Raw genomic sequence first — 27305 nt, 5'->3', positions numbered from 1 at the left:
ATCATTACATGAGATTACATAGAGACCGGTAGGCAGGTAGCAGGTTCCCATGGGAGACCTATAGCTCATCTCTGAGCCTATCCAGATCATCAGCCTGCCTCTCCAGCTCTTCGATCTTCTTCCTCAAATCGGCCTTTCCCTTAGCTACCTCAGCTTTCTTGTCCTCGAGCTCCACATCATTATCGTCATCTCCCGCATCGCCACCACTCGCTGGGGTCGTTGATCCGATCTTTAACACATTAAACGACCCATTGTGCGCCGGTTCAAGCCCCCCATACCCAGTTCCGAACATCACATATTCCTTCACAGCCGCAATGCCTGCGTGAAAGAACGCGTCCAGCACATCCTCTCTCAGGATCTCCCCAGTAAACTTATTGAGCGCAATGAACGACCCAGGACCCACCGCGTACAAACTGCCTTCTGCCCAATCGCCAGTAGTCCCAGTCAATATCACATCATTGACAACAACCGGCATGACAATACTAGTCCTGTTTCTCGGAGCTGCGGTCTGCCATTTCGTGCTACCATCTTTGAGATTAACGGCACCGAATACAGAATTAGAGATCGTCTCGTTGGAAGGGAAGATAGTGAAGTTAACGCGATTGGTGTTAATCCCAGTGTGATACACTGTGTCCTGGTCGATGGCAACGCCCCAGCTCAAGCCACCTTCGAGACCGCCCGGTGCAGGGTTGACCGCCCACAGCACGGTGCCGGTCTGCGCGCTGAACGCGTACAAGTTCCCGTTCTTTTGACCTGCTACGATGACATCCTTCTGCCCAGGGGTGTATTCCGAGCCGAGGACAAAAGCAGGCGCCATTCCGAAGTCCGTATCGTTGCCGATGTTCTTGGGACAGTTCGGCCCGGGAGGGGTGCCAGGAGGTCCGCCAAGGAATTCGGGGATGCAGGCTGCGTTCCATGCATCCAAGGCTCCGAGTGTGCGGTACCAATTTATCTCACCGGTATCAATGTCGAGTGCGAGGACAGAGGTTTGGTACACATTGCGTGGAAGACAGGGCTCGTTGGCGAGATGCTCGGTCTGCACGCGCAGGTTCTTGTTTGCATCCTGGCACTCCACGAATTCATCTGGGAGCGAGAAAAGCTGACCAGTGCCTATGAAGACCTGATTGCGGATAGGGTCGATGGAAGGTTGAGAGCCCCAGACCGAGGCACCGGAGAAGTTGGCGCCTGGCGGGATCATGTGCGTTGTCCAGACGAGAGCAAGACGGCCGTGGCGGAGCTCCACAGCATTCATGGAGCCATGATGCGTGAGATTGTAGCTGGGGTCTGCAGCTGGTGCACCGGATTCGGTTGTCGATACCCCGAAGAAGATGCGGTGCTTGTAAACAGTTGGAGACTGTGTGAGAACGGACAAGGGATGGTTGCCGATCTCTAGCGTATCGATGACTTTACCAGAAACCTTGTTCACGGCGACTACCAGAGCTCTTGCGAGTGTGCCGAAGTACAGCACATCTCCATCAGCAACAGGTGTGCTGCGCGAGGCAAGCGCACCACCTGTTGCGACGATATTGTCGCTGTTTCCTTTGACTTTCAGAATTAACTCCGTAACGTTCAATGTCCATTGCTCTTCGCAGGTTGCGTAATCAAGTGCCACTAGCAGGCCACCAAACGTATTGTAGTACGCAATGCCGTCCTCGACGAGCGGTGCTGCACTAAGGCCCGGTTCGTATTTCTTCTGACATACGGTAGTGAGATTTCTAACATTAGCTAAGTCAACGAGGGCATCACTTCCAGCCCAGTGGTTGTTGTAAACATCGGCACCAAAGCCAAGCCAGTTGCCGCCGGGAGGTGGTCGAGATGCCGGAATCTGGGGTTCTGGTCTGCAATTGGGATATTCGCACGCATCTCCGTTGGCAGCGCTGGAGTGCCAGTCGCTTGCGAGGACAGCGCTGAGCGAGAGTAACAGAATAGCCATACTGCTGCCGCATGCTGTAAAGGACCGCATGGTCATTGGACACTGTTGATGTTGGAGTGATTCAAAGCAACGATGAATCGCAACTTCCAGCCCATCTCTTATAAGGAGCTACCGATCGTGCCTGTTCAAGGCTGTGCTGTAGGCACCTCTGCAAAGGGTGCCCGTCAGTCGGTCATTTTCATCGACAACTGGTCATCTTCAGCTGAAGGTTGAGCGCCCGAAAGTCTCCAGCTCGGGCTTATTGCCTGTAGTTGACGTGGCTGACGTGATCGCATGGGAAGAACTCGCAGTTCGCATACTGCAACCCCTGCTCTGTGGGGTCTGATGATTTCGAGTGGTTTTTCGAACACCGCAGGAAGGTTATGGGCTGCTATAGGCGGTTGGTGGTGAAGGGTGGGCCGTGGGAGGTTGAATTGATCACATGCGATAGTAAGGTGGTGGCCGAGCTTGACCGTGAGACGTTGGCCCCATCAGCTGGACAACCCTGCGATAACGTGCATAGATGTTGCCCCGGATTGTAAGCGGGTGTGCCTGAGACTATCCCACTGGTGGACTAGCCCAAGCCTCGTATTTGGGCCGGATGACCTTTTGCAGACTTGCAGCCATCGAGCTTCGGATCCACGAGAAACCTGCGCGGCGAAGATAATGGTGGGCATTGTGCAGATTGAATCACAGAATATGCTGTCCGGATCGTCGATTGGATGTAGGAGCTGGTTCGAGCTTGTTTGTCGAGTTCCATACAAGGAAGGCCACGAGATGGCGCAGTACGTTCAGGATGCAATGTCGCCTACCGTGTGATCGATAAGAGAACGCCTTCTTCTGCTCACACTCTTGCCGACCTTACGCCTACGTTAAGGCTCCTCGTAATTAGTTCTGGCAACCATCAGATTTGCGCCCTGAACCATCGTAGTGCAATGTTCTCGGGCTCCCGCATCTCACTCAATAGTCTCTGTTCAATATCCTCTGACATTGTCTTCACCCTGCGACACGCTTCTTGCATGCTTTCACCCACTTCAGGCACAGGCTCTACACGATGATCGCGAAATAGAGCTGCCAGGGCGCCGACAAGCTCTGCTTGCGAAAAGCGTTTGCCAGGACAAACCAGTCGACTGTAGGCCCACGGAAACAGCGTAGACGTCGTGTCCGGAGGAATCGCCTCCTCTTCAAACCCATCGGATGCGCCTTGGCCTGAAGTGACAAAGCGTTTTGGGTTCCATTCTAGGCTCTCAGAGCCCCAATGCGACGGCATCGTTGATAAAGAGGGCAGATTTATTTCCACTGTTGTATGTGCAGGAACAAGGTAGGTTGTTCCTTTGTGAGTAATACTTCTGGGCTCCGCTCCTGTATTCTTCACGAGCTGGTTGATTGGATGCGAAAGTCGTAGTGTCTCATACATGACTGCCCAACAGCGCTTTAGCTTCATACACGTTGTATAGTCCCACTTGGTAACATCTTCCGTGGCCGTGTGATGCCGTATCTCCTCGGATATCCAGTCTTGGATCTTGGGGTGCGCCGCTAATTCAGCCAGAACATAGGCCAACGTCAAAGCAGTAGTATCGTTGCCCGCGAATGCGAACACAAAGAGGTCACTGATGATCTCGTCTTTCGTCAGTATGGCTTTGCCGCCGGCGGAAGTCTCTGTGTTGAGACTACCAGAACTTTCGTCTTCGCACGCACGAACGAGGTTTGTGACCAAGTTCGCTGAACTGGCTTTTCCTTGCGCGATCGATACCCTCTCTTCGCGTCCTTCAAACGGATATGAGCGATCGAAAAGCGCCGCAGCCAGGACATTGAGGGAGAAAATCTGCGTATCCTGGGCCAAGGTCCGTATAGGTTTCTTCGCCCTTTCCACCCAATACACTAGCATCTGACTTGCTTCCTTCAATGCCTCGCCCCAAACAAGCTCTGCATTCTTCTCAGTGAATGTCACAGCGGCTACCTTGCGATGCCTCATCCACTCTTTCCCCTCAGTCGTCGCGAGATTCTTGCCATATATATTAAGCACAGCAAATGCCTCCAGATCCCGACCGAAATCGTCTTTGCGTCTCAATATGTCGTCAGCCACCTCGAAGTTACCGATCTTAACATAGTTTCCGCCAGGCGTGCAGATCGTGAACAGCTCGCCGTGCTCCTCGTGGGTGCGGTATCTTTCTCGGCATTCCCACCCACGCCGATACTTCTTGATAAAGGAAGCAGTGAAAGGTAGATAGGTCGCGATGCGTACTATCAACGGAGAGAATATCATCCAGAGTGGGCCGCCGGGAGTGATGAAGCGGACGGTTATGGGGAGGCCAATTGAGCGTGCTTTAGCATGATTACGACCTAGACAGTACAGTGTCCAAAGCACGAAAGCCAAAGGGAGCGTAGACAGTGCCAGGAGGCCGTGGAGAAGAGGTGGCATGATCAAATGCGACGCAAAGTATACGACAATATCTTGCGAACGTATTAAGAAAGGTAAAGTACGTGACAGATGCCAGAGCCGGCCGTTTTGAAGGACACGGTGGGGGCTGAGGATTTCGCATTAGTAGCTGGTGGTTGGGCTAATGAACGTCATCGAGCGACTGCAATTGGTACGGAACGACTCAACGTCTTGCCGACTGACTCAGGGGGCTTGTCGTGAGGTTACAAAGAGGCGAGAGGAAGAACACGGTAGTCTGCTTGCGACGCTCTCGATGGGGAATTTGATGCGAGCAACGGAAAACCGGGGCGGCTGGTGAGCTAACCAGATTTAGCAAGGCCCCACTTCCCGTCCTCAGGTCAACGACATTGCTATCACTCCTTCTCGAGGTTCTGTCAGTGACGACACAGTCTCTTATAAACGAGTAGCTTTAATTATCGTGATCTCCACTACCCTTGTCACCATACAAATTCGTCTATGACATGTACCATAAAGTATGGTATGCGCTATTGTTGCCAGGCCCCGAACGCACGTCTTGAACTGAGGTGCATCCGGCGCATCCCTCCACGGGTGCGGCCCAGATCAAGCGTCTACTACCATAATACAGTACAACATAAGAATTCAAATTCGCCTGGTTCCCTTCGCTCACAATCTTTTCGCCTACAGTCTCTCCACCCACAATCCCTTTACCCATCTAGGCTCTTGCCATATCCCAGAGACGCACCTATGCGGCATCGATCTGTAGATAGGACTTACAGCTCCATGTGTGGATCCTACGGCGCTTGACGTGTTGAAGAGATCCAGCATTGTTGAAGGTCCAAAGGAAGGGGGTTGTAGCAGGGTCGTGTCATTACTGATGCTGCGAAGGGTTTGTCGTCTTTCTCCGGTTTAAAAACAGTGACAATCTTCGAGGAAAACTTGTGTTCGTCGGGTGCGATTCCTTGAATGTCATAAGGCGTAGATTCGATGCAGCATCCTCAATCTGTCTGCTCAGCTAATGTCATCGGATATTTTGGATAAAGCGGGCGCTTACTTGTCTTTCTAGTGTTCTTAGATCTCGTTATTCCGTGAGTGTCATGAGAATAGGGAGACCCACTCATACTCAGGCGTGTCCTTGAATAAGCTGCGGTGTTGATGTTAGTGCAATCAACGCAATGGGTATCTCATGCTGCATACCTCATGTAGTGGGTTCGCTTATCGAGGACCGGCCCAACTCTCACAGAAGTACAGCTTCTGTGTGGGCATGCACCCATCTCTCGTTGGGACTGTTAAAGTTTGGAAAGTGTTCGTGTCTGTGGCTGCAAGCCATCTCCGAAACTGATTTCAGCTCCAGCCTGCTGTGAGTTGTCCTGGGAGGACGGGAGGGACGACTCAACAGGTTCTGACTGCTATAAGCTACATTATGGGACCATTGTTCAGTGATTGAAGATACTGTTCTTCAGCGAAGTTTCGAGGGATTTCGATGGAATCGTCCAAAAGTTGAGGATTTTGCTGCGCGGCCATGTGTGATTGATTGTGGGGAAGTGTCATGTATCCATCCGGTTCTGGCATCCGCGAAACCAGCAAACCTTGCATAGATTGTCACTGTTCGCTGCCAGGTTGGCTTGCTCCGTACTGTTGTTCATGGTGGTGATGAGGATCCTCGATTTCAGCATTCAGAAAAAGCCAGTCTTCTTCATCTAGCTGGAAATCCGGCTCCTGGATGGGCATCTGATCAATTGGGCGGAAGCCGTGTTGATGATGGTTGATATTGTTTGCGTTCTGAATGTCTTGCTCGGTAGTCGGCTGATGAGTCATGTTTATGTTCCCAGGTAACAGAGGTTCCTGGAAAGCAGATCTACCGGGAGCCGGCCTGAGCGTCTCAGTGGCGGAGTCCACTCGAATTCGATAGCCTTGAGGTGATTGAGGCCTTAGTACTCGACGAGGGGCGGCGCTTGTAGCATCCGCAATCGACAGTGCTGGCTTTTTCTTGGGTCGTTCTGAGGGGTCTGGATCTCCATGGCGATTACGCTTTCCTAGATTGCTGGGCGGGTGACCCTGGCTCTCCAATACATGTCCATTGAGCGGCTTCACAGGAACATCGAGAGAATATGAACCATTTCGCTCTCCAGCGTGCTTCTTGAATACCCGATCATTGATCTGGTCTTCATTTCCGGCCTCATTGTATTCCGTCCGGTCGCGTTTCTTGCCACGACGCTGTTCAGGGCCAACTGAAAAGGCTGTGGGAGGCATAGGTATGTTATTCTGCATAGTGGTGTTCTCTGACAGAGCCTCAAACCGTCCTCGAACATACTGTGCTTTCACGTTATACGTAGAGCTGAGCGCAGAAGAAGGTTGACCTGGCGCAGCTGGTGGCTTATTGGAAGAATCATTTTGGGAGGCAACGTCTCCTTGCGAGGTGTATTGCAGATTTGGCGCAGGCCGAACTCCATGGGCGGGGGCAACTGATGGATAATAGTCAGAGTGCAACCCTAGAGGGAATTCTGGCATCTGTGACTGATTCGAGGATTGATTACGCTGCGGTGGCGATGCCTGGTTTTGATGGGGCAAGAAAGCTGGATCGATGGAGTTCTGTAAGCCTGCGCCGGGTACTCTAGCAGGGAGCAGATCCATATCAAGGGTGCCAAAGGAGTCTACGGTGGGCATTCCTGCCAAAAGGGCTTGATTCGTGTATCGATCCTGGCTAAAGGAATGCGAGTGGTCGAAGTTTGAGTTTTGTGGAGCAATTGCTAAGTCTTCTTCCGGATCCTTGTTGTCCTCCGCTTTGGCGTTGTTGTACGCTGTCCAAAATATGCCGGCATCGTCGGCTGCGATCACGGCAGCACGCTCTAGCTTCGTTCTGAACTCCTCGGTAGGAAGCCAGCGTTGATTCATGATTTCCAGGAGAATCTTCTGTGTCTTTCGCTCGTAGCGTTTTACGGCGAATGATCCATCCGTCTTCTTTTGAGGTATCCAGATGCCTAATTTGTGCGCACCGGGCCCAGGCTGATCCTGTTTGCCTCGAGCGGGTTTCGATGACGGTCGTGTTGCTGGGATCTGCGCTGCTGGGAAAGTTACTTGAACAGGGTCGGGAACAGGGTCGCTTCTTTCTGGCAGTTTCCGGTATTGCTGAAAGTATTGGAGGTCCTCTACGAACCGTGTGCCTTGTTTTATGGCAGTCTCAACGCTCTCTGATGTCAATAACGTCGATTTGCACTTTTCCACAATTTCGGCCCGCCTCATATCTTCGAATTCCGCAATTTCGGCATCTACGCGCTGGTTCAGAAGGTTGTCGTCAAATCTGATTTTCGATGGATCGCCTCCTCCTTTCTTGCACTCCTGGCGTTCCATTTGCAAAGCTTGCGACATCTCGGCCTCAATCCGAGATTTCAGTGACTTTTCGTTGTATCCGAAATAGCTAAGCATCGCGTCGACACCTTGGACAATAGTCGGAAGTGCAGTAGTTGTGGATGCTAGGTCTGCGTGCTTCTTGACCGACTTTTTGTCTTTACCAAACCCTGTCGTCATCTCTAAGTTTTGTTCATGGAATAACTTGACATCAACTGGTGCATGAAGCTCCGTTAGAGCTTTATTCACTCGGCGATCAAGCTCATCCTTGTCATTCTCATCCCACCATTCGTTAAGCCGGGCGTCAGTGATCGACGAGTCCGTGAGTCCCACCTTGAAACGTGTGGGGAATGTGAGCAGGGTGTCACGAACCTCATCCCAGTACTTCAGAAAGCCTGAGCGTTCGAGTGGATGCTTGACGAAGATATCATTGGGCACTGCCAACTTAAGAAGGAAGTCAGCTTGCGGCAGCCACTTCGGTAGAGTCTGGAGACGCTTCCGTAACGTAGCGATGCTCTCAGCAAAGAAAGCAGCATCACCTAGAGGCCCATTGGGTGGACCCATGTCCAGTGTTACGTGAACACGCTCGCGAAGTTTGTGTCGTACATCTTCACCCAGGCTTGAGACCTTCCTGGAATCGCGCCATTCAATCAATTTTGCGGCCGCGTTCTTGCGTAGGAAACTCTTGGTTAGGTGCGCTCCGTCTTCTTTCCAGTACTTCTTCGACAGTTGGCCGTCCACCTTCAACTTCCTCTCTCCCGCCGCATGCCACTCGAGTTCGCCTTGGTCCTTCAACTCCAGATATATTGCATCGACTGGCACCTCAGTGGATTTGAAAACAATGCGATATGCATAGTCTCCGTTAGAGGTATACCAAGATACAGGCTCGATGTCGGCTGGGTCCTGAGTAAGTATTGGCGTGGGCACTTGGTCTCGGTCTTCTTGAAGCTTTGGAGGTGGCCCAGTGTCATCTGAGGGCGACTTGTTCGTGCCACCATCTTCAGGTTGCTGTTCCTCCGATACGGACGCCTCTTCATTGGAGAAGTTATACATGCCAGCGCCGTTCACACCCAATGAAGTAGAGTACTCCGCCCATGCCCTATCTTTCTCCCGCTTCTTTGAAACCTCTTCTTGTTCCTTGGCCGCCTTATTCTGCAAAGATTGAAGATCTATTTGATCCTTGTGGCCCTGAGCAGCGCGTGCCTTCTCTGCATTCTTTTGAGCTTTGCTCTTTTTCTTCCTCTTCTTGCCTGCACCCAATGCCCCTGGTGTCGTCAAAGCAGGTTGTTCTTGAGCAGAAGCGGTGGTTTTTGGTTCATCGGGGACGTTTTGCTGAAAGGACTCGTGGGCCTTGTCGGAGTCGTGCGTGGCTTTGAACCCGGGAGCGCCAGCAGCTGTTACCAACGTAGTATTTCCGGTAGTAGTATTGCCAGTGCTGTCACCCTGTAACAGAGATTTCGAGCGCTGAGGTTCTTCTTTCCCATCATCGGAAGCGTCGAACAACGAATCGTTGTACTCGTTATTGGCTCTGTTCTCGGTGGGAAGACTTAAGGCCGCCCACATGTCATCAGCAAGATCGTCCTCGACAATAGCATTTTGAAGCGCGTTATGACCATGGTTCTCTTCGTCAAGCATCTGTTCAGATCCGACCTCCATGCTATGCTCCACCTCTTCGTCGTTCGAATCGTGCGTTGAGATATTATCAACCGATGAGTCTAAGACGATAGGCTGCTGCCCATAATGGGTCTGGTAGTTGAAAGGATCGTACTCGGTTTGCGCCGAGGGTTTCGTCGGCTTTGGTCGCTCTGGTTCGTCCTCATCGAAGGATTCGGCGTCGGCGTCGTATGCTAGAACAGGAAGATTGGAAGTGTCAGATGGCACAGAGGAGGCGACACCGTCAATATGAGATGCAGGGGTGGCTGTCACTGAGCCTGTCTTGCCCGACCCCTTCTTGTCCTCGGCGATGCGTTCGGTCTGAGTGTTGGACGCTCCCTTCGGACTATAAGGATTCGGCGCCATCTTGCAGTTCTCGAATTGTCGGATACAGCTCGATGCTGAAGTGTAGACGTGCAAAATAGCCGCAACACGAGGCGCGGGTGACCTATAATACCGGTCGTCAGGTTGAGTGTGTCGTGTGTGAGCTGGACCAGACCCGCGCGGTCGTGTGAAGAACAGTGCGTACAGAGAATAGTGACGTAGTGGGGAAATATTGAGGTTGAGAAAAAGGGTGCGCGTGATGTGCTTTCGGCTTTCGACTGCAGGCTGCTCGGGAAGAGTTGCGATAGCAATTTGCGCGGGTTGATAGAGGCTCGGGTGGTCAAATTCTGCGATCAAGTATGCCAAAGAAGCCTCATGATCGTGCCGGGACCTGCCCAGAGTCATTCACGAGGGCCCGTGGAAGAGAGGTAACTCGTGGTGAAAGTGAAGGGTGAAAGTGAGCTTGGCAAGCGATATCAACCCCTTGACTTACGCTCTTGACAGATTTTGATCCCTTGAAAGCTTTTGAATCGAAAAGATTCCTCCTTACCTACAGAAAGAAGTATATATTCAAGGTACGATATTGGTTGTCATTTAGAACGGCCCAAGAACTTCCAGGTTACGATGACCAGCTACGGTGGGAATCGAGCGCAACAACGCTTCCCTGACTTCCCTATCCGGAGGGTTCCACAAGACCGACTTGATTCCGAAACAGCATCTATTATACTCATGGTATGACAAGCAACAGAAGCTTTCGGATCGATCTTGGATGAAATGTATGTCAGCGAGACGTCGCGTAATATCATGAGACGTATGTTGAGGAGAGTCGATATTCACGAGGAAGTGTCATCTTCTAAACATAATTTTACCATGATGGTATGGCACTTCTTCGGCATAGCAAAATCATGCTGGCACGACACACGCCGAGTCAATGCAATGTTGCAAACTCAGGGTCATTTGTAATTGCTACAGACTCTTGACGGAAACAAACGCACGCTAGGTATCTCGTGGAAGATTAAAAGCAATTGCAGTGCCAGGCCAACAAGATGTGACCGTGCAGTACCATAGTCATATACCGCTCTCCCTCCGCATCAGGAACCGCGCAAGAAACGATATCTTAACACAATTCAAACCCACAGGATCCCTTCGCAGGTCTATATAGCCCACGATCCATACGAATTTCCCATTGACACTGGCGGGCCCTGGCTCGCATGACCGAGGTTGGCGAACAAGTACCTATTCATCGATGCTATATAGCGAATCACCTCCTGCGGCATCAGCGTGTCCGGATTTGTGCCCCTCTGGTCGAACTCCAGAGGACCGAAATCTTGATCAGGAAATGCCACACAATCCTCATAGTACTTCCGGGCGAAACTCTCGGGAATCCAGGGAAGAACAGCGGTGACATTCTTTGCCTCGCGCTCTGGGTCGATGGAGCTTTGTGCAGTCTTATTCTGTTTCTTCTTCGACTTCATGGTGGCGAATGGCTTCTGACCCCCCGCCATAAGGTGCCCATGTACCCGAAAGAACTCAACGGAGTTAACAAAGTTGATCGCGGAAGCAAGTTCCTCGTTCATGCCTCCATGCGCGTTGCTTGCGTTGCCCATAGTCAATATGGACCTATCCTCTAGTTCCACGAAGAAATGGAAGGGGTGATTCGCCAAGAGCTGCCACAGCGCCTCCATATATGCACCAAATCTACCCGCCTTCGTGTGGGCATTGGCAGGAATGGTGGTCTTGATCACGACAAAGCTGTCGGGCATGAACTGCTTCAGCCACTTGCCTAGCCTCATGAGCGAATCGGTGTGGCGAGAAAGCTCATTCCGCGCCATTGAGGGTTCGCGCTCATTGAGAATGATAAGGCGCTCAGCCTTACGCAGTTGACCATCCTTCGATTTGCTACCGAAATTCTGACGCCACTCCATCAGCTTTTCGAGTGCGCTCATGCGACTGCTGGTGGTAATCCCGTACGTAGTCTCAGCATAGTGCTGCTCATGAGGGATAGTATCCGCTTCAAAGACGATACGAGACTTAAATCGACCATGACCAGGTTCGCCAAGATAGATCGGTTTGTGGGAGAAAGGTGCCCAGTCCGGAGCCGAGGGTATGATGGGCGTGAGTGTTGAGGGAAGGCTTGATTCAGTCTCTTGCTTCATGATGTCGATATTGCTTGCTGTTGCGTCTGACTGTACTTTGATGGCGAATTGCTCCATGCTGGTGCTTTGCGCAGCTTCCTCGATGGTCGAGCTCTTGCTGTCAGCTTTCGGTGCGACGAGCGAGCCAGTCATGTCCGCCACATTTTCCAGCTCGCCAGAGTCGTTATCCAGCTCGTCAGAGTCGTTAACTCCAGAGTCCGACTCGTCATAGCCTAAGCGGTAGGAACGTCCGACCAGCTTCTCGACTGAACGCTGTTCATCCGTATCGTTTGGGGATGTCTGAACTATTGACGAGGGATTTCCGCTCCCATTATCCTTTTTGTCCCCCGATTGACCTTCGCGATTCTTGCCTAAATTGTTTGTCTTTGTCGCGTGCTGGATCATTGATGATCGGTCTTCCTTACTTGAGGTGTAGTCTGGGATTCCATTCTTGCTCTTAGAATGCAAAGGCCCATAGTCTAATTTTCGGAACCTCCATGGGTTCATGCTGGCATCCTTCCGAGCTGCGTTTGGATCTCGCGCCCCCGGGGGTTTGAATGAGCGCACCGGCTTTGGAGGCTCAACGACCGGGCTCATGCTCACTGGCTTCGCAGCTTCGTCATCATCGTCGTCCTCAACATCCTGGTCCTCGTCATCGTCTTCCTCGTCATCATCTTCGTCTCGATTCTCGAAGAGCGCAAAAACTTCTTCTAGCGATTGCGGGGGTTTGATGTGCGCGCCGATGGTCGCGCCGATGGTCGCATTCTCGCGATGAACCACGGGAATTGCAGCATTCGGACTGATTGGCGGATCTGTAAAATTGCTATTAGTGTGCGTGTCTATTTCTTCCTTTCTAGTAAATACCTTGTTTAGTGTCGTCGCGTCGGCGCTTCGCATCGGGGGCGTGCGGCGAGCTCACGGTATGCTTCTCGGGCGCCATGGTTCGGGACGAGAGCGCAGAGAGGGATTCTATGTACGCCTCACACACGACTTGGGTAGATCTTGTTTGACTGCAGTACGGTTTACTGTAAGATGATGGGTAGAGCAGTATGTCCCGGGCGAGGGTCTCTTTAGTCATGGGTGGATTTGTATACCTTTGGTGCGCGCTAGTGTTGCGGTTGACTATACACAGGGCGCACACACCATCGTGGCGCCTGCCTAAAGGGCGACCATAACAACATGTCGGATCTCGTGAGTTCACTGTTCCTGCACTAGCGTGTTGTAACTTTCATAATCGCTGTCTAGAAACTTTGCAGCCATAGAACAGTACCGCTGCACTCGCCGTATACAAAAGTAGACCTAATTTCGTTTTCTGAGGACTTTCTTGCATACATGGTACATACTAGAGCGACAGATGTCTGCCCAGTCGAAATACATCACTTGTTACAACTAGTGACAAGTCACTACGTCGAAACATAACAGCAACGGCAGTTTCGTACCACCGACTTCGATTCATATGTAGTTCGTTATATTTGTGCAAAGTGCGAATATCTCTTAGATTCGTAGAAGAATTGGATCGAAGCCAGCAAGCTAATGAGCTGCAACCTGACGCATTTCTCTGGATCATCAAGTGAAACTGAGTGCATTATCATTTATGGTCTTTCGAACCTGAGTAATACTTTTTCGAAGTGGTAAATCATTGAATCAATCGTCTGATCCTCGACTCAGGAATGCAAAATTCGAAAACTTCATTCAGAAGTTCCATACCAGTAGCACAAGATCGAGCCCTTACTGCGGCATCTCGGCTGAGCTGATCCTCTATCATTGACATTTATAAGTCACCTGAAGTAATCGCGAGTACTCATGGGCTCACAGGCTCCGGCTCTGTCCCGAGTCCTCGTAACAGATGCAACAGCTGCATAATGGTACTCAGATGCTCATTCAAGCAAAATGCCAAACCATCCACTCATTACACGAAGTAAAACCGCTCATGTTTTGAAAGTTCCTTTCCAGAGCCAGAAAAGGCTACCCAGTGTAGACTTTTCAGGGAAAGTACTCATCCGGATCCAGACCCATTGCGCGGATCTCATCCTTCTTGCGCTCCAGTGTCTCCTGCGGTATATCAACGGCCTCTCCTTCCTGTAATCTCCTTGAAACGTTTTCTCCCTCTGCTAGAACCATAGCGCGAAAGCAGTTTGTGCATGTGTAGTGTGCACACAGACACCCTGCATTAAACGTCACGATATATCGAGCACACCCTCGAAGACCTACCGGTGTAGGAGCGGGATTGGGCTCTCTTGCTGAGTAGTCCGATCGTAGATGAAAGATACGACGAAGTGCACTTCTGCCGAAAGATCTTACCGGCTGCGATGCTGGAAGTGAAGCGCGCCATGGGGTCGGTACCTGAGGCCACGAACGCCCACACGTGCAACAAACCCATACAAAGATAGATTTGGGGGGACTGTTCATGGGCCTCAGCATGGTGAGGCACGGCCAGCTCATACTCCATGCCGGTTATCTCGCGTAGCTGTGGAATGTTCAATATGTCGAAATCAGTGGAGCGGTGGCAGGTTCTACATCGAAAATACCCCAAAGGTCGATCGATTCTGGCAGACTGTATTGCGTACGTGTTTCGGCATGAGTTACATCGCCACGCGGCATTCGAAGGTATGCAGATCTGTGATATGTATCCATACTGCACAAGACCTAAGGCAGAGCTTATGGAAGAGCTGATGGAGAGACCACGAGAGGCTTCTCGTTGCGGGAGATTGTCCGGTTGTGTTTGGGTAGTGGACGAACTCCCTCTTGGATGCGCTGAGCGTTGTTGTTGGGAAGTTGGAAAAGGTTGCTTTGAGCTAGTTCCCTGATTTCTAGGCTGCCTTTTGGGATTGTCCATTGCGTTGGGGTTTTGGTTGCTTCGTGTGCGTATCTGAGGGCCTCGTGTAAGACTACACATGGAACTATGCTGCCAATGCTTCACAGAGGTACCCAACGACTATATTGAGAAGCAGCTGAATACGTCACGGCTAAATGTTTTTTTGGTGTGATAAATTACTCATATCACAATCGCGTCTTCACATAGTTCAATTTGTGATATCTATGTCACGGGAGTCATGTTCATGACGCCCGTGAAATCACATCAGTCAATCTCCGCTTGCTTCACCAATAGAACACAACATGGGCCGTGGCGTGCTTCCAGAAAACGGCTGGCGGCATATTACAGCGAGTTGAATCACGGTATTCAACTATTGCTTCGCAGAGATGGCAGTGTATGCAGCACGCATCGAGCTAATCCCGTCGAGGTAATCACGGAAAAGCGGCGCTAACTAGTTTCTAACACCGACTTGCTCATCGACAGGCCACGATCAGTCCATGAGGCGAGCCTTCATTGAAACAGTTGCTTCACACGCTACCATACTGGATATTGTTTCGCAAAGGAAGAGCACCTATAGACCTTATCTATGATTGGATCAGCCATTATAACCTCCATACCAATAATATAGATACTCGTATGCAAGATGTAACTTCCTGGCGCATCCTTCCTCACGGGTCCAGCACGCTAGACGCAGTGATGAAAGAAAATGGTATGATGGTTGTTGTCGTCGTAGTCGTCGTGGTCATATTCGTAGCTGTCCGATGGGAGAGGCAGCGGTACGAGATCAGCTCTCGGCGCTGGCGGATTGAACACAGCGGAACGTGGCGCTCTGGTGTCCGCGATCGGGGCACATAACAGCCTAGAAGCTTCTTCTGGTTGCTGAGAGTGGTCATTGCACAGCGCAGCGCTCAATCCTGACCGGATCTTTACGCTTCCGTACGCTGGGATCACTACAAGCTCACGTACCCCCCATTGGGGGATTATCCTGACCCATTCGTTTCCGATTGTGCTGATCTTGCAATCCGCACGATAGGAAGTTGACGGGGGGACGCCATTCACTGTAGTGGTGACACCGGTCGGATGTGCAGTAGAGTTGCTCACGCTCTAGCTGCCGGTTCAGTGAGCGAGTGACCTCGGTGGTCTGCTCGGTATGAACCTCGAAGGAAGTGCGTTCGGCCAGCCAACCGGCACCGTGATGAAAAGAATGACAAGATAAAAGATAGACAAGATGCTTGTCACGGTAGCAAGCGCGATGCGGTGCAGGCGGAGAAGGGAGGGGCATGGGGCGTCCGTGAGTGAGCGTGTAAAGAGATAGAAGAAGATGTATGCTGATCAAACAGAGAGTTTGCGACTGCTTGATACAATACCTGCAAGCGTCCCGTTTCAGCAGCTCGCCGCCGTCCCGGGACAGGTCTGTAGTTATCGCGCGTCACCGTCGCTGTCATAAGGGAACAAGAGCCCGAGGGGGGCTTAGTGGATAAAGATAGAAGAAAACAGTAGCACCCGCGGTGAGAAACGAGAGTCCAATATGGTGGAGAGTGGAGGCAGCGGAGAAGCGGGCGGGCGCGAGGTATTATATAGGTTGAACGGGTTACGCTAGGGCCGCGCTAGGGCCGCGCTAGCGTCCTAGCGTCCTAGCGTTCATTTTCACCCAGGTGTCCGCGTGAATAAGTCATGGAGGGTTCAATATCATTCGGAACAATAGCTGTTCATCAAAGAGATAGTTCAGAAGGATTCTATCTTGTATTGAATCGCTAGTGTCGTTGCTTTTGACCACGGTGCGCACCACCCTACGGCATCTTGAGTTCATCCATTCGCTTCTTTATGGCTACAGATGTTGCGCTGCATTGTGGCATGCTGATCAAGTCTTGAGTGTGAGAACAGTATTTTTAATTGTCAATTGTTCAGTAAAGCAGTAATCCTTGTTGCCGTGAATATGCAACAGTAGTTGAGGGCTGCAATGATAATCATAATTGCTATGTGTTCGTGCTCGTGGACGTTCATCAGTAGTGTCTCAAGAGTTCCAACATTATCTTTTCATGACTACGTCATTGGCGGTTTCAACGAGGAGATTGCAAAAGCATGAGCACGGTCCCACCTCGTTTTCACTAAGTCAATGAATCGCATCGCCTCGAAACTCCGACACAGACCCTGAAACTTAAGACCCATGCATACAATCCGCTTGCACTTAATAGTCCTTGCTGCGGTCATAGGGCCCCTCAGGTTGATAAGCCATATCGCATCTATCCGCCCACTGCATCATGCCGTTCCCAAAGTTTCCACTCAGAAGACCAGCGACCTTCCGATCCTCAGCTGGAATATCAAGGAACTTGACCTCGACGCACTTTTCGTCCTTGACGGAGCGGTAGTACCGAGCCGCTGACGGTGACTGTTCAGCCGTGTAGTGGGACTTGCGCGCTGAGACGATCACGTATTTCACGCGACGCAGTTCGTTCTTTCGCACTTGCGTCCAGATCATAGCTGCTACTCTGAAGAGCTCCTGGACGTCAGTAGTGCGGGATTGAGCAACATGTACACCGATCAGTTCTATCCGCTTGGCCGAGCGCAGCGCACCCTATTGATAGTCAGTCGTCAGGCATCAGTGGCGCAGTACAAGAATTTGGGTAACGGAACATACCACGAACTGTTCGATAGCTCTGACACGTTGGACTTTCTTGGCTGTGCATTTCAAGAAAGCGCAGAGACCCTTCATACCGGGGCACTTTTCGATGACCTTCCCAAGTGCGGAGTAATTGAGGTAGGCCTCGTACCCGAACACGACCTTAAAGTATTGTATCGTTGCAGGAAGAGCTGCAATGAGCATAGCCGGCTGAAAGTTGGAGTAACTTTGAGCGTCTACGATGAACAGGTGCAAGGTTTTCGAGGACTTTAACAGTTCTCGAAGGAGGCGGCCATCGACCGGACGGTCAACGAAGCGGTCTGCAGGATCAGGGACCAAGTTCGTCATTATTGACCTCATGTGCTTCGGAGCCCGGAAATTTTCCCACGACAAATAGTCTACCAGCGTGAACGATTCCAGGTTGTGGCCATCTGATAGCAACTTGCCCAAGAATCCATTGCAACTATTGCCGTTGAACGAACCGAAGCTATTCAGGGCACGCAATCCCTCAGGACCGAGGCGAGTGGCTACGTTGTCGATGTTGATACGACTACCAACTAGATTTAGCTCTTGAGTTCGTACCGGTTCGTTTCGATAAACGGCGTCTAGGAACTTGTCAACTTGTTGCTTAGACCCGGTTCCTTCAAAGATGGTGAGATTCTCAACTGCGCCACGAAGTGGCAGGCTATTGAGTTGAATCTGTGTGATGTTAGTCTACATAGCTCTCCCAATCGCATGTGACGGCGATGACATCGCTTGCTCCAGGGATCTGGGTGACCTCATCTTCAGCCTGGGATAATAGAAGAGCATACCGAGTAGTTGAGTGGTTCATCTTGTTCTGGTCCTTTGGGAGGCTTCCGCGTATATAGTGACACCAGATCAAGGTCACTACCCTGCTGCACGAACAGATTAAGTGCTGCCTCAGGCGCGATTCTACTATTAGACTTCGGGAAATCTGTTTCCCTCGATGTCAGCTTTGAGCTCGTTAAATCTTCATCCGTGCATCTCTGGTTACTCACTCTTGGATTCCTGTTCTTGTTCCTCAGGCTTGCCGTCGACCGCGCCCGTGTTGGGATTCTTGATCATCTGTACTATGCCAGATACTTCGCTTCGGATGCCGTCACATGCAGTGGCCAGCGGTGGAAGCACCACTTTGCGGATATTCCTCTGCGTGAGCCAGAGGACCTGCATCGCAGCCTTGCCCTGGTCTTCAAGACACATGCCAGAGAGGACCAAAAGCACTTCCAACCGATGCGGTCTAATCATCTTGAATAGACGCTCCATTGCCATTCCAACATTGGCACGTGCATCTTTCCGGTTTGTGTCAAGTGCCAGTACCTGTACAAAGTTCATGATATTGGTGCGCTCCAAATGCTCGAAGCTCCCTGGTATAATGAGCGATTGTTCCTTGCCCTGCTTGTCTTGTGCGGGTCGTGCTTTAGGATGATTCGCGAGTTCCGTCAGGTTCTGGTAGTTAAACCTGGCCGCCTGCGTGTGCTTGGCTTGATTTGCGAGCGCCGTGTCGCCCGCGTGCGCAAGTCCCTGCAAGACGTCTTCGGGGAGCTATGCGTCGATTAGTCCTCAAAGGTACAGCGACGCCAACGGAAGCGCAGCAAGACTTACGTGTTGGAGCAACTCGAGCTGAATGTCACCTCCGAGACCCTGGAAGTGCTTCTGAAACTGCTTCTGGGTTGCGCCTTTAGTTGGGCGCCTATGCTGGCTCATCGACGAAGCTAAAGCGCCTCTGCCTGGCGATGCTTCTGGGGAGGTCGAGGGCGCGTTCTGCGAAGGCGTCCCCGGAAAGTTGAATTTGAGCTGCTTCCGACTGGACTGCGGCGTCTGGGAAGGAGAGCCCATTGCGGCGGCAGTCCGCTTGGGCGGCATGGTGGTGGTGGTATGACTGTCTCCCAGTCAGAGTGGGTTCTTGCGTTGAGACAATGTCTTGTGCGCACGAAATGGACTGTATACACAGACCGGGTCCCGGGGCTTACCGCTGACTAACTTAAAGGTGAATGGCTCAACTTGTGCTAGCCAAGTGCAAAATAGAAGGGGCTCCAGGATTCAACTCCATTACGAATTTTCTATATCGAACATGGCTCGCTTGCTCTCATTTGGTTCGTATACCGGGGGATATCATATCACTGCAGGAACAGATGCGTCACTTGGAGTAGTCCCTTATTCTAGTTGCATTCAAGTTCTTGTACAGATAAAAGATCTTTCCTGCACTGTCAGGCATTGTGGATCGCACAATGAATTCATAGAACGCAATCAATTCGACCTGCCTACGCCACTAAAGGGCGTTTCGCGTTATTATTTATCAGTCACATTATACATTATATGCTGTTTGGTCTCATTTGAGGTGAAAGTCAAATAAATGATCAAGTTTGGTACTTCGCTATGAAGATGCAGTTTGAGCGCAGTCTCTAATTGCGGTTCCCAGAGCACAATCATTAAATCAGCGTCAGTATACCTACATGTAATATAGATCATGCATCTCAAAGGGCACGGAGTACGGGAATCTACTAAGGGTTCGGATCGCCACCTTCGCAGTGACTGCAATTAGCTGGCTCGGTGAAGATCAATGTAGGTACTCGGGTACGAAGAATTTAACCTAGAGACAGGTACAACAGTGCAGATGATACGAGATTTCGCAAATATAGCTTTAGTCTAAGCGTCAGGTAGACTAGTTCACGGGTTTTGCTCACTGTCTCGCCATCTGCATACTCAGCGAGAACCCCGTCGCCCCGTCGCACACTTATCGCGCCTTTGAAAACTTCACTTCCGATACACATCGATAGGGATTACTACCCGATGACCCCTCTGAAATACAATCTCAGAGCATCCATCTCCCCCCACCCAAAATGCGCCCCGACATATCCATCCGGCCGCACTACGGCCAAAGCACCCACCCCTCGCTCGATCCCCCATACACCGTAAACTCCATCTTCTTTAGCTTCTCCGTATACATTGCGTTCCGAAACCTCGCGTACGATCGCAGGAAAATGCGTCCATTCGATGTCATGGTTCAAAGCAGGCCAAGGGTGAATGATTATCGTCTCGACCACACTTCGTAAAACATCGGTTTGAAGATTATTCAGAAGTGCCTCCAAAGCAGGCCACCACGCTTCGTCTTGCGGAGACGAGCCCGTAGATTCAGGAATCAATGCAACGACGCGGAACTTCCCGTTCGCATACATCGCGTCCTGGCTATCGACCGCTGAACCGTCATCGAAGCGTATAAGAGAAGCGCTACACAGCACTCGCCCCGGGCGCAGTATCTCATCCATATGCTCCCTTACCTCGTCTTTCTTCTGTCCTACCAGATAGCTTGCCGGATACTGTATCCCATGCCCACTAATAAAGCTCTGATTCACCGCCATCAAGCGCATGAACTCTTCGGGCCGGAGCCCAGCTTCGGCCGGACTCAAACCCCCACTAAACAAACGACTCCACTTCTTGTCGAACTCCAGGAGCGTTCTTGCAGCTTGGTGTCTCTCGTCTTCGTAGCTTTTTACCAAAGCATTGGGGTCAGTGACAAGGCCGTGGATAGCGTAGACGAGTTTCCAGGCGAGGTTTTGGGCGTCTGCTAGGCCGAAGTTCATGCCTTGGCCCGCTTTGGGGGAGTGCGTGTGGCAGGCGTCGCCGGCGATTAGGACTCTGGCTGGGGACGGTGGAGAATGGGTTGAGGTAGGGAAGGTGTATGACGGGGCCATGCGTTGGCCGACTTGGTAGGAGGCCCACCAGTCGATGTGTCCTGGTTCGAATGAGTACGGATAAAGAGCGGGAGGAATGCGAGAGAGGATGTCATCAAGGGTGGCTTTAAGACGCAGAGTTTTAGTCGTCGAGCGGGAGTTGCTATCGGGGTTGTTATTTGTGGGGATGGCAGCGTTTTCTTCCGCAAATGTCTCTGCCGCATATCTCGTGTGGTGCTTGAATGCGGCAGTGGAGGCGGAAGCAACTGTCTGGTCTGCGGCTGCAGATCCATCCGACGCCGTAGTAGCGAGTTGCACGTAAATTCGAGTGAGCTGCTCGGTAGGCGATATACGTTCTCTCGGTATCCAGAGGAGCGACCCGTTTTGCGAGACGATGGGACATGCACGCCGCTTATCTGGAAAGTTGGATTTGGCCACTGTATCAACGACACCCCAGATGTCGTCCGTACCGCTACCTTCCATAGGAATGCCCATTCCAGCCCTAACATTGCTATGCGCCCCATCAGCACCAATCAGATGTTTCGCGTACACGGTCTTGATATCAGCCTCGTCGCTTGTGGATTGTATCTTGATTTCCACAGGAAACTCCTTGTACTCCTCCTCCTCGCGTAGCTTGAACTCCACAAATCGCCAGCCATATCTAACCGGATTACCTCTATTTTCCAAATCGTTTGTAAACACACGCTCAACATGCGCCTGACTGACGGTCGTCGTAAACGGGAATTTGCTGGTCCTGTCCTTGGAAGGTGCCACGCCAGTCCTGACGATCCCTTTTCCGCCCTCTTTGTCCGGGCCCCAGAAACATACACTAGTCATGCAGCTATCCAGATCCAGCAGCTCGTGATGTAGACCTAGGCTCGCCAGTATCTCCATAGTGCGTGCATTGAACCCGTCTGCGTGGCCTGCGGTGACAGGGCCCAATTTGGCATCGACGGTTAGCACCGAGGTGAGATTGTAGCGGGTGAGGAAGACGGATAGGAGGAGACCTGTAGGACCTGCACCAATGACGACAGCCTCGTACCGGTCTCCGACGAGGGTGCTTTTGTCGTAGGATGGAGGTGGTGGAGTCAGGCGAGGAAGAGGGGTAATGTATTTGGGGTTGATATATCCCATGTTTTCGGTGGTAACGACAGGAAAGCGAATTATCCTAAGGTGCAAACTCTGTATGGTGTCCTCAACCAGCAATAAATTACCTTTGATGTGATACCACCAAGATACACTACTACGGGAGGAGTCTGGACGTCCTTCGTGTCGCGTTTTGGAAATTCGCTTTGGTATTCGTAGGTTTGGCGAACCCAGTTCAGACGAGAGGTACCCAAGGACAGTGATTCACGCAGGGTCAATTGTGTTTGGCGCTCCCCAAAGACTTTAAGTGCAGATATTGATGCGCTGCTATCTCGTGCTTTCTCGTACGATGCCGCATAGAGACTTAGCTTACGTCACTCTTGTCGCGCGGATCAACAGTAAGCCCTATGCCCCAGCAAAGCCCCCGAGTGGGTGGACAATGCATATTGTCGAACTAAGATGCACAGGAGTATACCAAGCAAGCTCTGACTGGTTGGAGTGGACTTGGCGAATACGAAAGCGCCATGTAGAGTAACCGTGACCTGCAGTACCCCACTCCGAAGTATGCAAGGCCAAGTAAATGAACGAAAAGCCGAATTGTAGGCCGCTCGCTTTTGGGAGACCCTCGACGTAAGTCGCGGGTGAATAGCTACTCCCGAGAGTAGTTTCATCGGGCGCCTATAATTTAAGCGCTTCAGTACCTCTATTCGAAACACCATGTAAGGGCTTCACTTCACTGCCCTCAGCGCCCCTCGCCTGGCTTGCGCATCGTTCAAGGCCTGGGGCCAGTGGTATCTTCAAGGTTGTTTCGTTATATTTTCCGTATCAAATTCGCTTGGAAATGTAGAGGTTGTCGGCAGTGGGAGGAGTTTTCGCCGCTTCCCCACTCAAAGTGATCATTGCAATAGGTATCTCAAGCCATCCTCATCCTGCGACTACGGACATGGCAACCAATCGATCATCTAATCGAGGAGCGTCCGCGATGGAGCAGGTGTTTTCGTTGGAACGATGCGCTGAGGATGCAGGTGAGATCTGAGCCGAGAGGTGGATCCAGATCGGCCAGATACGGCTAGAGTCACATGATCATGACGTATCACGAAGCCACGCTAAAGTGTGTGGATGCCCGAAATACCACATGGCTGGCCTAGAACACTTCCAATGGCGCAGCAAAGCTATCCCAATTCTACCCTTGCCGCCTTCAGCCTGATAGGGCATTCACAAATGCCTTCGATGCCCATTGCCCACGCCCCTACGTCCCCTCCTACCGCGCAACTAAGAGAGAAGGGAGCAGTGTCTTGCGACGGTGGTGAACCCCACCATGAGCGCGCCACAAAAGCGCACTCCGCAAGGTGCTCCGCAGTGTTTGAGCGGCGTCGGGGCGCTTGAATTGATCGAACATGACCCAAGACCGACATTCGTGATCGACACCAAGGCCACTTCCGAGAAAGGATTTCCCGTGCCGTCTTACTGGAATTCCGCCTTTGCAGACTTCGATTCTGAGGAGACTCTAGATGCGTTGCTAGAGCTTGCGGCTAAGCCAAATGCTACTTCCGCAGTGAAAGGTTTCGCGGAGTTCAAAGACTGGCTCGCCGATATTCAAGAAAGCGCGGCCGGATCGTACACTTTTTGCGACTACGTCTGGATCAAGATAACGATTTCGAAGCAATGGACTGTGGTCAGTCGATTATTCACCAACAATGCTGCAATCACCTGCAAGCCCACGTACAGCAAGCCAGAGGGTACCCTGTTGAAGGTTCCCTCACGGTCCAAGACTACGAGTTTCGATTGGACATACGATGCGCCTCCAGACAGAATGACAAGTCATATCGCATGGGCTCGCAGCATCGACTGGGCCAGCACCGCCTTGGGGTCTATGGGCGAGTGGTCATCACAGCTCAGAAGTGTCGCCACTCTCGTTATGCAGGATGCACGGCCTGCGGTTGTATTCTGTGGCCCAGACCTTATCATGATCTACAATGAACCATACATCGAGCTGCTGGGGGGATTCCATCCATGCATGGGAATTAGTGCTCGCGTCGCACTTGAATCAGTTTGGTCACATTACTTTGAGCCTTTGATAAAACGGAATCTCGCAGGCGAAACGGTGGAAGGAGCAAACAATCCTATTCAGATGGAACGTAGCGGGTTTATGGAAGAGTCGTACTTTTCATGGAGTTTTATACCCATTTTCGATGATCAAGGCAGGACCATCGCTCACTATGAACCCCTTATAGAAACAACCAGGGAGGTTGTTGCAGAGCGACGAGCACATACCATCCTGCAGCTCAGCGAGGAGGTCCCACGAGCACGCAACTTGAATTCCTACTGGCACATCGCGACGGACGTTTTATCTCGCAACACCAAAGACATACCATTCGCACTCTTATACTCGGTCGAAGCCATGATCGAATCCAGCTCCTGTTCTAGTGCGACAGGACAGATTGATGGAGACCAGGATTGTACACTACGCGGTGCCTTTGGATTACCAAAAGATTCTCCTGTTGCCGTTGCAAAGCTTGACTTCCATCAAAATGAAGGATTTATGCCTTTTTTCCGAGAGGCGATGGCTACGCGTGGTACAACTACAGTGGACCTAACAGAAGGCTCTCCAGTATACGAACTTGTGCGTGGGGTAGATTGGAAGGGATACGGAGACCCCTGCCGGGGAGCTGTAATCTGTCCGATAACTCCGACTTCTTCCAAAGATAACATCTTGGGTTACATGGTCCTCGGACTCAATCCTCGCCGTCCCTACGATGAGGATTACCGACATTTCATCATGGTTGCGAGTCGTTTGATCTCTACCTCTTTGACTTCTATACTACTACACGAAGAGGACATACATCGCCGAGAGCGTGCGATCGAGAATGCAGAGATCATGAAAGGTGAGCTTAGACGGCAACTCATCGCAAGCCAAAAGGAAGTCGAGCGGAGTGCCATGAAGTTTCAGCGCTTTGCTGAGCGCGCCGATGTTGGTATCTTCATTGTTGGTCTAGATGGCATATATTCTTATCGCAATGATGCGTGGTGGAGGATACTGGATCCCGATTCCCTACACCGTGATGTAGAGCTCACCGAATCTTGGGGAGCACTCATCGACGACGAGTACATTGAATCTGGTCAAGAAAAGTTCAAGACCTTGATTGCAACGAAACAGCATCAGTAGTTCTTCCTAATACCTACATTCATTGGAGTATTGCTAATTTCGAAATAGGACCTGGGAATTACGACTTAAGACAACATGGACCGCGTATACTGATGGATCTGCGAAAGAGGAACCTCGGTGGATATTGCTCTCAATTCAACCTGAGCTGTCAGAAAAAGGCGATCTATTGGAGATTGTAGGCTGTTTCCAAGACATTAGCAGGCAGAAGTTTGGCGAAAAGTTGCAGGCAACTCGGGCGCTCGACGCGAAAGAATCGAAACGAAAACTAGAGAATTTCATTGATACCACATCGTAAGTTCTAAGCCCACAGTTCTGTGGGATTCTTTTATTGTTTCACTTAGAGGTCACCTGGGTGTGGCCACAGCTCTGCTGTTAGCTAATTCGTGATGCAGGCATGAAATGCGCAATCCATTATCAGCTATCGTACAGTGTGCCGATGTAAGTGGGCTCTGAGCTGTCTTCGTGGGGCTACACTTACCGTGACCAGAGCATCATTTCCTCGCACAACGATTTTAAAGGATCCACGGACTATCAAGCTGCGTACAAACACATTTTAGAGACCACGATTGAATCTGCAGATACCATTGTCCAATGCTCAAAGCATATGAAGACTATTGTCGATGGTAAGCGCTACCCTAACACGTGTGTGCCACAATAAATGTAACATCCTCTAGATGTCCTTACAATGTCGAAGCTGGATTCCGGACTCTTCGTCATGACACCGGTCGATGTCCCGCTTCAGTCAATCGCTCGCGATGCAGTTAAGATGTTCGAGGGTGAAGCCAAAGCCGCCGGCGTCGCCCTAGAGTATCACGCCGAGGCTTCTTGCAGCAACACAAGCATCAATTATGTTTCCTTAGATCCGACACGCGTCCTCCAAATTTTGATTGTGAGTGTTACAGCTGCACGATTCACGGTTATAGCTAACAATCTAGAACCTCATCACCAATGCTATCAAGTTTACAAGGCTTGAGGAGACGCGTCACATCAGCGTTAGGCTGGGTTTATCTACCGAACCACCACTTCAAGGACTCGATGAGCGTGTGAAGTTTCATCGTACGCCTGGGGCGGAAGTGTCGCACACTCTGCAGACAGATTGGGACAAGGGAAAGGTTGCGTACATGATCTTCTCCGTGCATGACACAGGCCGTGGGTTAACCGATGCTGAACATGATTTACTCTTTGCGCGCTTCTCGCAAGCTTCGCCTCGCACACATATCGATTATGGTATATTGCCTTCTTCAATCCTTCTCTGTTCGCTAATTGCCTTCTGCAGGTGGATCTGGTCTTGGTCTCTTTATCTCGCGCCGGCTCACCGAACTTCAGTAGGTCCTTACCCTAGCAATCCTCTCCAAGATAGTCTGCTAATCTTCTCGAAGTGGCGGCGCCATCAGCTTCGCATCAAAAGCCAAAGTCGGCAGCACCTTCTCCTTCTACGTAAAATGCCGCAAAGCCTCCCTGCCCTCGCCTCAGGACGAAACCGCAACCGACCTCAGCGTACGCGCACAGTCCACCGTTCTCGCCAATCGCTCTCGCGACGACACAGACAAGCCTCCAGCCATCGGCCGCAAGCTGAGCGAAAACAAAGAGGGAAATGCCCACGTCAAGGTTCTCATCGTCGAAGACAACCTCGTCAACCAGCGTGTGCTAGCAAAGCAACTAAGAAATATCGGCATGAACGTCGCCGTTGCGAACCACGGCGTCGAAGCCCTCGACTACGTCCGCAAAACAACATACTGCATCCCCGACGAGGGATCCGCAACACAGGAACTATCGCTGATCCTGATGGACTGGGAGATGCCCGTAATGGACGGCCTAACCTGCGTGCGCGAGATCCGCAAGCTACAGTCCCAAGGAATCGTAAGGGGACATATTCCCGTCATCGCAGTAACGGCCAATGTGCGCAGCGAGCAGGTGACGGAGGCGCTCGAAGCAGGCATGGACGACGTCATCAGTAAGCCGTTTCGCATCCCGGAGTTATGCGCTTGTATGCATAAGACTATTCTCAGTGTGAATGTGAAGTGGGGGAGTAAGGATGATATGAAATGATATGAAATGAAATGATATAGGGCATCATCATGAGCAATCTACATAAATCTTCCGACAGAACGCGGGCGTTCAATAGATATATCGTTGCGCTCCACTTCATCACCATA

General features: G+C 51.2%; 8 protein-coding genes across 8 annotated transcripts; 2 read left to right on the top strand and 6 right to left on the bottom strand.

The window, feature by feature from the left end:
- Window positions 1-58: 58 nt before the first annotated feature.
- N0V89_012574 (uncharacterized protein) lies at window positions 59-1933 on the bottom strand (the record flags this gene model as incomplete). The annotated part of the gene is made up of 1 exon (XM_056221295.1): window positions 59-1933. One exon carries the CDS (start codon window positions 1931-1933, stop codon window positions 59-61), a length of 1875 nt encoding a protein of 624 aa, XP_056065282.1.
- An 883-nt stretch (window positions 1934-2816) lies between these two features.
- N0V89_012573 (uncharacterized protein) lies at window positions 2817-4334 on the bottom strand (the record flags this gene model as incomplete). Its single annotated transcript, XM_056221294.1, has 1 exon — window positions 2817-4334. One exon carries the CDS (start codon window positions 4332-4334, stop codon window positions 2817-2819), a length of 1518 nt encoding a protein of 505 aa, XP_056065281.1.
- Window positions 4335-5912: 1578 nt separating this feature from the next.
- N0V89_012572 (uncharacterized protein) lies at window positions 5913-10366 on the bottom strand (the record flags this gene model as incomplete). Its single annotated transcript, XM_056221293.1, has 2 exons — window positions 5913-9712; window positions 10363-10366. 2 exons carry the CDS (start codon window positions 10364-10366, stop codon window positions 5913-5915), a joined length of 3804 nt encoding a protein of 1267 aa, XP_056065280.1.
- A 423-nt stretch (window positions 10367-10789) lies between these two features.
- On the bottom strand, window positions 10790-12710 carry N0V89_012571 (uncharacterized protein; the record flags this gene model as incomplete). The annotated part of the gene is made up of 2 exons (XM_056221292.1): window positions 10790-12582; window positions 12635-12710. 2 exons carry the CDS (start codon window positions 12708-12710, stop codon window positions 10790-10792), a joined length of 1869 nt encoding a protein of 622 aa, XP_056065279.1.
- Window positions 12711-16773: 4063 nt separating this feature from the next.
- N0V89_012570 (uncharacterized protein) lies at window positions 16774-19062 on the bottom strand (the record flags this gene model as incomplete). Its single annotated transcript, XM_056221291.1, has 4 exons — window positions 16774-17160; window positions 17224-17870; window positions 18225-18768; window positions 18829-19062. 4 exons carry the CDS (start codon window positions 19060-19062, stop codon window positions 16774-16776), a joined length of 1812 nt encoding a protein of 603 aa, XP_056065278.1.
- Window positions 19063-20009: 947 nt separating this feature from the next.
- Window positions 20010-22031, bottom strand: N0V89_012569 (uncharacterized protein; the record flags this gene model as incomplete). The annotated part of the gene is made up of 1 exon (XM_056221290.1): window positions 20010-22031. The coding sequence occupies one exon, from the start codon at window positions 22029-22031 to the stop codon at window positions 20010-20012; it is 2022 nt and encodes a 673-aa protein (XP_056065277.1).
- A 1270-nt stretch (window positions 22032-23301) lies between these two features.
- N0V89_012568 (uncharacterized protein) lies at window positions 23302-25149 on the top strand (the record flags this gene model as incomplete). Its single annotated transcript, XM_056221289.1, has 1 exon — window positions 23302-25149. The coding sequence occupies one exon, from the start codon at window positions 23302-23304 to the stop codon at window positions 25147-25149; it is 1848 nt and encodes a 615-aa protein (XP_056065276.1).
- Window positions 25150-25753: 604 nt separating this feature from the next.
- On the top strand, window positions 25754-27198 carry N0V89_012567 (uncharacterized protein; the record flags this gene model as incomplete). Its single annotated transcript, XM_056221288.1, has 5 exons — window positions 25754-25772; window positions 25824-26038; window positions 26085-26298; window positions 26426-26474; window positions 26529-27198. The coding sequence occupies 5 exons, from the start codon at window positions 25754-25756 to the stop codon at window positions 27196-27198; spliced, it is 1167 nt and encodes a 388-aa protein (XP_056065275.1).
- Window positions 27199-27305: the final 107 nt, after the last annotated feature.

This window comes from Didymosphaeria variabile, assembly GCF_027946475.1.
Source record: "Didymosphaeria variabile strain IMI 356815 chromosome Unknown scaffold_10, whole genome shotgun sequence".
Lineage (NCBI taxonomy): Eukaryota > Fungi > Ascomycota > Dothideomycetes > Pleosporales > Didymosphaeriaceae > Didymosphaeria > Didymosphaeria variabile.
This window is presented reverse-complemented; position numbering and strand designations above follow the sequence as displayed.